At 41.2% G+C, this 11,227-nt stretch overlaps 2 protein-coding genes and 1 pseudogene across 4 annotated transcripts; 1 reads left to right on the top strand and 2 right to left on the bottom strand.

The window, feature by feature from the left end:
• Positions 1-451: 451 nt before the first annotated feature.
• LOC113701835 (homoarginine-6-hydroxylase 2-ODD-C23) lies at positions 452-4,842 on the top strand. 3 transcript variants are annotated; one of them, XM_027222668.2, is made up of 12 exons: positions 452-606; positions 1,229-1,344; positions 1,801-1,919; positions 2,040-2,103; positions 3,083-3,150; positions 3,448-3,506; positions 3,603-3,768; positions 3,871-3,890; positions 3,971-4,017; positions 4,195-4,275; positions 4,357-4,446; positions 4,526-4,842. In XM_027222668.2, the coding sequence occupies exons 1-12, from the start codon at positions 573-575 to the stop codon at positions 4,652-4,654; spliced, it is 993 nt and encodes a 330-aa protein (XP_027078469.1). In that variant the 5' UTR covers positions 452-572; the 3' UTR covers positions 4,655-4,842. The 3 variants fall into 3 exon arrangements, with proteins under 3 accessions (XP_027078469.1, XP_071915946.1, XP_071915947.1); XM_072059845.1 differs by having other exon boundaries at positions 1,804-1,919; XM_072059846.1 differs by having other exon boundaries at positions 496-606; positions 1,189-1,344.
• A 66-nt stretch (positions 4,843-4,908) lies between these two features.
• Positions 4,909-7,049, bottom strand: LOC113701950 (uncharacterized protein At4g06744-like). The gene has a single exon (XM_027222865.2). It carries the CDS (start codon positions 6,819-6,821, stop codon positions 5,121-5,123), a length of 1,701 nt encoding a protein of 566 aa, XP_027078666.1. The 5' UTR covers positions 6,822-7,049; the 3' UTR covers positions 4,909-5,120.
• Positions 7,050-7,403: 354 nt separating this feature from the next.
• LOC113701834 (uncharacterized) lies at positions 7,404-11,015 on the bottom strand (annotated as a pseudogene).
• Between the last annotated feature and the right edge of the window lie 212 nt (positions 11,016-11,227).

An 11,227-nucleotide genomic window follows, 5' to 3' on the forward strand; every position in this document is an offset into this window, starting at 1 on the left:
GAATCTCAATCCAATATAATGGTATGGTTACTCCAGTGGATTTATCCCTCGTGAATAAAAATGGGGAACTGATTTTCTAATACCAATGGGCACTAGATTAGCAAAGAATCATAAATATTGATCCTTTTTTGTAACTACGCTAATATTGGGTGATATAACAAATTTTATTTTTAACTAGGCCCAATTTAGAAATGCCGTTTAAGCTCACGAGAAATGAGTAAATCTCTTCAATTCTTACCTTCTACCAAATGTACGAGTGAGAGAGAGAGAGAGAGGACTTAAAGAGTTGTTTTTCAAAAAAAAAAAAAATTGAAAGAGTTAATTAAAAGTTTGGGGCCTTGGTTTTGGGTGGTTTTTGGGGGGAGGGGGGAAAGGTCGGGGGTTAAAGTGAAATTACACATAGTTATTATAGTGGCAAGTGGGAAGCTGCAGGCCGCAACGTTATTATATTGGCAAGTGTTGCCAATGATCAAGTGACGGTGTTTATTCATTTGGCATCTTTCTCCTCGAGTAGTTAAGTTGAAGTCGGGGAATAGATCACAGAACCAGAGAGCTCCAACAACACCATCGCAATGACCACCGACTTTAAAACCCTCCCCCTTATAGGTAACAAATTTCTTTCACAAAACCCAAGAATTCTTTTCCCGTCATTTTCTTTTTGCCATTTGTTGCATAATTTATCCACTATAGTTAGCCACCCTGCAAAGATAAGGAGATTAAAGGAAAAACATGACCATGGTTTCTTTCCTAATAGTTTTATTTTATGCAGTTTCTTTCCTAAGTTGAGGAACACAGAACAAAAGTAGCAGGGAAAAGGCTAGTTATGTTATAGTAGTTTAGTTACATTGATTGGATACAGGGAATGGGAATACTCAGTCGTTTTCCGGCTTCGTCACCCCGGGAGGAAAAGGGATCTCTACTGTTGTATTTATCTGTAATTGTCAGCGCAAGGTTTTGAATATCCAAATCGGTATTTTGGTCTCTTTTTGCTGCCATTGTTGAACATATCCCTGCTGAATATTTTACGATTTCACTCAAAAGAAAATTGTATTATCACCAGTTAAGGTCCTAAAGTTTCAATTTCTTTCTCTGAAAAAAAAAAAAACTCTTGGATGTTGGTCATAAAGGTTACGCTACTTGGTTGAGTGCTACTACTAGTATATGAGAACTGACATTTGCTCGTCTCAGTTGTTTGCTTCTTCTGCTTCTTTGTTTGAATCTTGCCTAGATGTTAGTCCTCTTTTGGAGAAATGGGATGATCCAATCATGGCTCAAGACAAAGGCGTGGCCGATGTTGTGCGACAGTTGGGTCAGGCATGTAAAGAAGCAGGATTTTTTTACGTGGTAATTTATTATGCTTAAATGACTTTTTCGTGGTCTTTGACTATGCATACTTATAACGAGAAAGCATGTAGCATTTCTTGATTAAAGTATCGAGACATTTAGATTGTTCTACGCTGGTTTATTTTAGTGGCTTAGATGGCAACCAATTTTAGTTTACTGGCATATGAATGCAAAACCAGAACTGCTAGGGTTCATGAATTTAGGAGGCTGCATTACTAGTTGAATATTTTCATCTCTGTCTTTTACCTAGGCATGTAGGTAGAAGATGGTCCTGTTAGAGTTCGTTCATCTCCACCTGTTTGAACTGCTTCACAAGTATAATTTGATTTCTTTGCGTTACTTTAGTTTTGAGTCACTCACAAGGTACTTGGAATACCTACAGCCTCTTCTTTTCAACCTCTCTGCTTCTCATTCTGCTATTATATATATGCCTAAAGTTGACTTTGGATTGCACAGAAGGGCCACGGCATCCCTGATTCCCTTGTCAAAGAGGTCAGAAACATAGCACATAGATACTTTGATTTACCTTATGAGGAGAAAATCAAGATCAAACTCTCTGCAACAACTGGATACAGGTTTGCTTCTTGTGGAAAAATTTGATATCTAGTAGGCTATATGTAGGGTCAATATTTTAGTTCCGATTCAGGCTTCATCCTTTTATTTCTTACTAGGATAACTTAACATTTTGATTGCAGAGGATATCAGCATGTTGGAGAAAATATAACCAAAGGGGTACCTGATATGCATGAAGCTATTGATGTAGGTTTTACTTTGCTCTAGGTCGTACTATCATGGAGATTATTCTATATATGTACTTTGCCTTGCTGAGTTTGAATTTTTGGTAATTACAAATTTTAATCACTCATTAACCTGGTAAAACATATATTTACAAACCTCTGCTGGCTATAAATCTGGTAATCTATCTGTAGAATGAATGGCCTTGTGAACGCTCAATCGGTCCTGCCAATGGGTGTGCAAGTTGATGCTGAGTTGAATTTGCCTGCCTACCTTATTAAGGCTTTCTGTGTTGGGGACTTTATCTTACACCTGCTGTTCTAGATGTTATTTGGACATGTTTTTATCATAGTGAAAAACCAAATAGACGCTGCCATGGGAAAGAACTGGGGATGCTTGGGTTTGAATATTCCTTGACAACAAGCTGTTACCGACTTAATGCGTCTTACTAAGTTTATATGATAATTCCAGGGTCATTTTTTGAGATTAGTGAAGGAGAGGGACATGCTGAAGCCATTAGGCGTTGTACATATGCTGCATCTGTTGTACATAGTGTCTTCATGAATTCAACATCTCATAATATGCATTATCTTTCCTTTTTAACATTTTTATGCAGAAAATTATGTTTTCTGTATTCATGATTCAAATAAAACTTGCTCCTCAATTACATGAAAAATGAGACTAAAACTGCAATGAAGCTAGATGTTTTCTTCTGCTTCTTAGTTCTGGAAAATTTTAGAATAATATAAACTGTATCTTTTTCTGTTTATGTTCAACCTCTATTTTTCTCATTTTCCTTTTTTTTTTTTTGTTTTGGAGAATATCTATGGTGATCACAATGATATAGTGGACCATATTTTGGAGCTTTATATTTTGCAAGCAAAGAATCTGGATGGGGTTCATGTTAGCTTTGATGCTATCATTATGCTCTTGTAGCTCTTGCAGTTTTCCTCATCAATTTAATCCTTCAGATCATTTTCAGTCTTTTCCTTTTGGATAACAGTGCTATAAAGAAGTCACAAAAGGAATGTATGGAGCTCTTGGTGAAACTATGCAAGGTTCTAATGTTTGGTATGTGAGAAGCCAAACTGTTGTCTTTTATGGATATGGCATGAAGTTGAACACCATTGAAGGTTACAAGTGCTTATCCAAACAAGAAAGAAAGGGAAAAAGAAAAAAAAATAAAAAAGGAACTCGACAACCTATCACAATTTATTCTCTCTCTCTCTCTCATCCAAAAACACAGGCACAACATTCTAGTATTTACCTGCTTGGTAAGCTTGTTATTTTTATGGAAGCATGAGTACTGCCTGCACATGGTAACAAGTATGTTTCCTGGTGTAAATGACACATTGTTACCTTCTGTAGGCCAAGTCATCCGCCGAATTTCAAAAAATTGATGGAGGAGTATGTCAACCTTTGCACAGGTGCATTTTGAGTGAAATTATATACCATTAGCTGGGTTATTGCTTTATCTCTGACTCCAGTCCACTGAATCTGACTTGGATGCTAAACGTCGACAGAGCTGTCTAGAAAAATTATGCGGGGAATAGCTCTGGCATTGGGTGGATCACCAGTTGAATTTGAAGGGACAAGAGCCGGTGATCCATTTTGGGTGCTGCGTATAATTGGCTATCCTGGTGTCTCCCCTGCAAATGGCCAAGACATGCCAAAAAATGATATTGGATGGTGAGATTGCTGAAGATGGATTTCATCTTCTTTTATTTCACTTCTAGCACTTGATTGATGTGATTTTGTGCTTGTTTATGCCTTTTATCCAAATGAACGCAGTGGAGCTCATACGGACTATGGTAAGATTCCCCATCCTGGTTTGGTGTAAGCATGAGGTGTTCTTATTTGTACGTGAAGATGATCTCTTGTTCTATACCAGGTCTGCTGACGTTAGTCAATCAAGATGATGGTATTACTGCTCTTCAGGTATCGCCCTCCTGTCTACTTTCTTTTTTATTTGCCTTCATTTTTTAGCATTAGTGTGTATCCTGAAGTTCTTCGTGTTATACTTAGGTCTGTTTCATTAGTTTCTGCTTGAAATATACATGTTTCTCTGGTTTTTCATTGTCACTACTCTGCACTATTAAACTAGTCCCTTTGTAGGTAAAAAACCTTTCCGGAGAGTGGATATCAGCACCACCCATTCCTGGGACATTTGTTTGCAATATCGGTGACATGCTCAAGGTATACATCTCAATAATTGATTCTCCAGTGGTTTTCATACTGTCATCCGATAACTGTTCTTAATATTTGGGGAATCTTCAGATTCTATCCAATGGCTTTTATGAATCAACATTGCATCGGGTGACTAACAACTCTCCCATTTATCGTGTCTGCGTGGCCTACTTTTATGAGGTAATCCTCTCTCTTAATTTTCCTTTTTTATTTTGATTCAGCTTCTTAATCAATCTCCTTGGTTTTTTCGCATGAATAGCCAAATTATGATGCTGTAATAGAGCCATTGGATGAATGCGTAAAACAAACTGGTGGAACCAGGAGGTTTGAAGGTGCTGTTTACGGTAAACACTTGGTCAGTAAAGTCCTCACAAATTTCATATACTGAGGAATAAGTCTCCCCATTATGTCTGTTTCGACTGAATTTTGGGGATTTCATCTGTTAGCCTTTGAAAGAATGTACAATAATATCTTGTGTTTATTGGATTAAGTTGTCGGTTGATTTAGGATGACATGGCCTCATCAATTTCTCGGAGTTTTTTGAACTCTGTACCTAGTTGATCCCCGATTCTTTCATTTGATTTTGCCTTGAATTGTGCAATTATTTTGGCGTATCAGTAGTATTCATAAAGCACCCTCAACTTTGTAACATGAATATAAGCTGGTTGGCTTAGGCTTAGGCTTTAACCATGCATTAATGACAGCGATGGTTTAGTGTATACACTTATAAAAAATTTCGCTTACGGAGGAAGATTTTATCCTCCAGCTTCTGACAACAAAATACATACATACACTTAATATTACGGCGTAATGATAAGGTAGGCACTTAGGCGGCTGGCTGCCGACACCGAAATTCACGAGCCTGGCCCTTTTAAAGCAGCATATGTCGGCGATGGAGGCCTTGGCCGCTTGGGCACATGATCGGATGTCTGTGGTGGGCCCTTAGAAACATAAATGCCGCAAGGCACGTAGTAGAGCCATTTCGGGTCCGGGCAGGTACAGCGCCTTGAGAAGAAAGCCTCGCATTCCTCCGGGCTTCTTTGGCAAGGAAGGTCTAGAATGCAATTCATGGTTACGTTCAGGACTTTCTTCTCGATTAACTTCCTGCATTCTGGTCCGACTTGAGTGAAGTAATTGAACTTGAGGTCCAGTACCTCCAGGTCGCCCAGGATGCACAAGCTCTCTGGAACCGCCCCGTAGAATTGGTTGTACGACAAGTTCAGCTGCTGAATATCTTTCAAGCATCCGAATGATTGTGGAATGGGACCTGTCAATTGGTTTATGCTGACATCCACAATATGTGTTTTATTCAGAAACCCAATCTCATACGGTAGGCAACCGGAGAGACTGTTGTTTAAGAAAAGAACCTCGAGGAGATTTCTGGAAGTTTGGCCAATGCTCCTGGGGATTGGGCCGGTTAATTCGTTGTTTGCAAAGGTGAGATAGAGTACAGGGGTTTGGCCAAGATTGTCGGGGATGTTTCCAGAGAATGCGTTGTTGTTGAGGAAGAGTACGTCCAGGTCTAGTGTGAAGGCTTGAGGCGGGATTGTCCCTGTTAACTGGTTGAACCTGACGTCCAGGTATGTCAAGTTGGTTGCCCCTAGGGCTGCTGCGGGGAAAGCTCCTACGAGCTTGTTGTTGCTCAGGTCGAACTCGAAGAAGTTTGGAAGTTTGGATATTCCAAAGGGAATGTCACCTGTGAAGTTGTTGGAGTTGACGTGGAAGATTACCAGGTCCTTGAGATCTTCAACGAAGTCTGTTGCAACGAGTGGACAGCCAGGTCCGCCGTTAAAGTTGAAGCCATTGAAATTGACGCCAACGACTCTAAACTTGTTATCTTTGGTGCTTCTGTCGCATACGAAGCCTTTGTATTTGGATTTGTCGTAACAGATGCGGTTGCCCGTCCAGGTTTTGGTGACGCCAAAAGGGTCGTACTTTATTCTCCTTTTGAACCTTCGGATTACTTGGATGGCCATTTTTAGTTCCTTGGAAAGAGTAAATGGAGGTGGCGGTGGCGGTGGTGGAGGTGGGGGTGGGGGTGGGGGTGGTGGTGACGGAGGTGGGGGTGGTGGTGGTGGACAGGGAGGAGGGGGCGGTGGCGGCGGGGGTGGACAGGGTGGAGGTGGGGGTGGGGGCGGAGGTGGACAGGGCGGAGGGGGTGGTGGTGGACAGGGAGGAGGTGGTGGAGGTGGGGGTGGCGGCGGAGGTGGACAGGGAGGCGGAGGGGGTGGTGGTGGACAGGGAGGCGGGGGCGGTGGCGGAGGTGGTGGCGGGGAAGGACACTTGGCCTTGGGGGGATGCATTGGAGGATATGCGGGCTTTGGAGGGGGAGGGGGAGGGGGCTGTGGGCAATGTTGGCATTCTCCATTGTCAGGACGGTAGGCAGGGGAATAGGGAGGACTGCCAACCCCTATAACGATTTCGAGTGTTTCCCTGTTGATCGGGGTAGTTGCTGGAGTACCATTACCAACGACTTGATAAAACCAGCAAGAGTGCAGGATGACAAAGAAGACAAGAAGAGGAAATGTGAGTGAGAAAGTGCTCTCTCTCTCCATATTCCAACACTTCTGATGATTGAACCCGGAAGAAGGCACAACGTATATATGCTAATGGGGAGGGAATGGAGGACCCAATGATCGGTGAGGTTTAATGCGGGTGGTTCAGTGATTTGATCCATACTGCCAATAAAGAGAGAGTTCGTGAGGATGACGTCCTTCAATTGTACTAGGCGCGGTTAACATTTTCTGTTGTTTTGGGCACTATGAGTGGAGCCTCCTCATGCAATATGTAGATTCTTTCACATACATAAATTTTTTTTTTTTTAAAAAAAAGAGATTGAAAAGATAAATAAATATGTTAAAAAATCGTAAAATGCCATTTCTGCAATTGTGATCTACTCTCAGATAGTAATCGTCTCAGGTAGGCCACCAAAGTGACATCAGACGTTTCAAATGTTAAGTTCTCCGCTTTTTCTTTATTTAAAAGGTAGGCCGTCTTTTATTCTTTCTATTTTCTTTTCTGCTTTAAGGTGAAGAGTGTCTTTTTTTTTTTCAAAAGCTTGATTTTGATTGTAAACCTGCCCATCCGTTCCGAAAATATTTAAGATTTACCGGAAAAAAAATAAAAACTACAACTCATTAGCTACAGCTATCTTTACTCCGATCTACTCTATAAATAAGAACAACACTTTCACTTTAAAAAAAAAGAAAAAGAAAAAGAAAAAAGAAAGAATAATACATCGATGATGGATGTCCAATAACACGACGCACTTAGCTAGCACCTGCAATGGCTGTGAATCCGTTCCCTTTCAAACCCAGCAAGTCAGTTGCCCCTTTCACAAAAGGCAATACCTACACAAACGGCGCAGCAAGTAGGGGATAGTGAAGGGGATAGTAACCAGTAGGACAAAACTTCGCATGATTGACCTTTCAACGAGGATCTGTCCTCTTACATATTCCTAGGACAATTGCCCTCCCAAATCCCAATGCAATTCCGGAGGAGCCATCCCAATCGTCAATACATCATTCCAATCTTGTGCATGTGCACTTCCTCCTTGATGGCCTACTGTGTCGCAGTTGACATGCGCATCCCCAATCGTCTATTCTCAACGGCATAAACATTTTACACTCAATTTTGTATCTGCACTAACAAACTGTTCCCCTAATATATCTTTACAGGCTACTCAGATGCCAATGAAAATTAAATATCTTCAAGAGGGAACAATAGGTTCCACTCTGCCTTTCCCAGAGTTCTATAACTGCCCTTTTTTGCTGTCTTCTCTGGAAGAGTTCTATTTTCATTCCATCTTTTACTATTTTAATGCAAACTTGGGCCACAAAAAAAAGGGTTCATGAATCCACCAAGTTAAGGTTTTTAAATTTTCTGGCACAATTTCACCACCAAAGTATTCCTTTAAATTTCCTAAAGCTTTGCCTTCAACAATGATGACCATCCAATCTGCAGCCTATGTCAGATAGTGAAGCAGCAAAAAGATAAAAGAGGAAAGTAGAAAACAAGGCAGCTAAACGTGTTGCATGAAATTTCAACTGTCAGTGGCACTCGTATGGTTTCTAACTTGTCCGACACCGGTGCGCACAGTTTTGCTAACACACTAGATTTTACTGCACTTTTGTCTACAAAGAGATGTCTAAATGCTACTGATAGGATAGACGAAAACCACTACTCTGCAAAAGGAAGGAAGATGGAACTTCATTATGATTACAAAGAGCGCTATGGTAAGAAAACTAAGCAATCTTTAACCAAATTCAATGAAGCCAAGAACAGAATGACACTGAGGAAGCATATAGTGAAACAGTGTTTCACACTGGCAAATGTCTAAGAAATGCAAAAGCTAATACAATCAACTCAGTACAAGTTACCCTTGGAAGGCACTATTACCTCACCAACAGCACTGATCAAGCAAATAAATTTCTTCCTACTAAGCAACTCTTCAGGTGAAAGATTGTAAACAATTTTAAGCTAAAATGCTGATAACCAAACAACAGAGTGAAGTACATTCATGATACTTTAGGACCATGATTAACAAAATTTTCCAGCTCAAAAGCCAAATAATGGCAGAAGAAGGATAAAGTAACTTCTCTTACCTCATCACATGTCACAGGAAGAATCAAGAGGAACACTGAGGTGTTGTAATCAACTCTCATGCTGTTAACCTCCTCATTCAACTACTCGGGCATTACTTTCACTAGTAGCAAGCTAACAGCTATTGACTAGCAGTAGAAAGAATAACAGTGTAACTCAACCTCCTCAGACACCACTTTGGCAGAATTCTATACAACAGCAAGCCTCAAATATGAAATCTCTTCCAGGACCATAAATCTCATGTCGCAAATCCATTTGCAGATACCCTCTCCACTCTGCTATCCTTCACATAGAGTGGTATCCTCACACCAAGATCCCTAAGTCGATTAACCACGTCGTAGAGCAACTCAAATGTGAGTTTTGATTGTGCATTAAGGTGATCTCTTACATTTGGATGTACGCTGAACCAATCTCCTAGCATCTTATGCACATGGGAACGAATCATTCTCCATGGCACTGGATAACTCTCACAAAACTTTAAATATTCAACTAGTAAATCCGCCTGGTCCAGCTTTCCACCTACACAGATATCATCACTTCCTGATACCCATTCGACAGTACGGTATCCAGCAAAAAGGGCTGGGTTTTCCAGCAGAGACTCAGCTAAAAGTACCCCCTCAACCCCAGTCTCATCCAAACAGCTCTGCACATCTTCCATGTATCTTATATTCCCATTAGCCAGAACAGGGATTCTCATGACATCTCTAACAGCCTTGATGGCATTCCAATTGGCACGAAATTTCTTCCCATCTTTTTCGTCCCTAGTTCGACCATGTACTGCCAAAAGAGCACAACCAGCATCTTCCAACATCTTGGCATAATTGATTGTGTCCTCAAAATTCGTGAAAAGTCGTATTTTGCAGGAGACTGGAACACTAAGGTTGTTTGCTAGTTTTTCTACCATAGATTTAACCAAAGATTGTCCATAAGGAAAGCTCCATAATTCCCTCGCCTAGCGATATGCTGCGGACATCTGCACGGATGGCAAATATACAACGCTTAACTATGCCTACTTTCAACCAAACTCAACGAAAAGTGATTGTAATGATACAAGCTGACAGCAGGACAACTTCCAGATGCCAGTTACATGGAATTGCAAGGAAATTATACTCGAAAGAATTAGCCACGACAAAAAGTGAGCAATCAGTATAGTTAGAGTCAATATGGAAAAACTGTTCTAGAATACATGTACGAGCGAATATGGATATAAATATGCAGCACTAGGTGCAATATCAGCTTAATGAAAATGCCCGTTATGTCATTCATTACTGGAGTTCCTCCTTCTACAGTAGTTAGCAATAGTAGCTAAACAAGGAAGGAAAAACATGGGTAGAAGGCATTACCCCAAATTGATGTCTACATAATCGCAGTAGGGTTCTACTCTCCGCGCAGCCTCCAACAATATATCTGGATCATTCGCACAAAATTGCACAAATAGCTGACGGTCCTCCTGTCATCATTTCTCAGCAAACTTCTCCTTAATGAAATTCAAAACTATACAACTTCACAGACTAAGTAACAAGAAGCATAAGACAAGTAACTAAAAACAAGACCCGAAATTACCTTGCAGGTGGTAAACTCTTGAGAGCGGTACTTTTCAGTTTCGGTAAAAATACGAGAGTGAAGCATAGGGGTATAAGCAGCTTGAGCTCCGTACTTGCGGCAAAGCATGCGGAAGGGGAGCTCGGAGTTGTCGACCACGGGGGCCACTATGAACTTAGGTTGCCCAAGCTTCTTCCAGTGTGCCCAGGCTCTCTCGATCCGCGACTCTCTGCTCAGGTACCCGTTTGGATTTGGGGCCGGGAGGCCGTCCAAATGGGCTGTCTCTCCTTCTGGTTCTCCTTGTGGTTCGGAACACAGGCGGTCGTCGTCGTCGCCGCCGTCTTGGTTGACGGCGACGTTGCAGTTTGACGATGAAGAGGAAGTTAGGTTTTGGATGGCCATCAAGTTATACGATGAATTGGGCGGCTGTGGGCAAATACTACGTGTGGCGCAGAGTGGCTTCCTAATAAATCTCATAAGGAGGCGATGAAGGCTGGGGAGGGTACGCAGCCCATGACCACCCTGGAAGTTGGTGGGGAAATTTTTCCTTCAGTTTATTTGGAGGGAGGAGGCGGGGACCCCGCGGGATTATAGCTGTTTAGATGGGTGAAAAAAATCGGATCCGGGGCAGGAAGGCTACGTGTATTTTGCACGCGCGTAACTCGATTTACACACAGATATAATTTATTTTCAATAACGTGTAACTCAAAAATAAAATTTTTTGAATTCCACACATATTGTAAAAAATGAGGTATAAAATAAAATCTGGACCTTACAATTTTTTTGATCAAATCTTGACCATGAACTGTCAGGAACG

This window comes from Coffea arabica, chromosome 7e (assembly GCF_036785885.1).
Source record: "Coffea arabica cultivar ET-39 chromosome 7e, Coffea Arabica ET-39 HiFi, whole genome shotgun sequence".
NCBI classification, from domain to species: domain Eukaryota; kingdom Viridiplantae; phylum Streptophyta; class Magnoliopsida; order Gentianales; family Rubiaceae; genus Coffea; species Coffea arabica.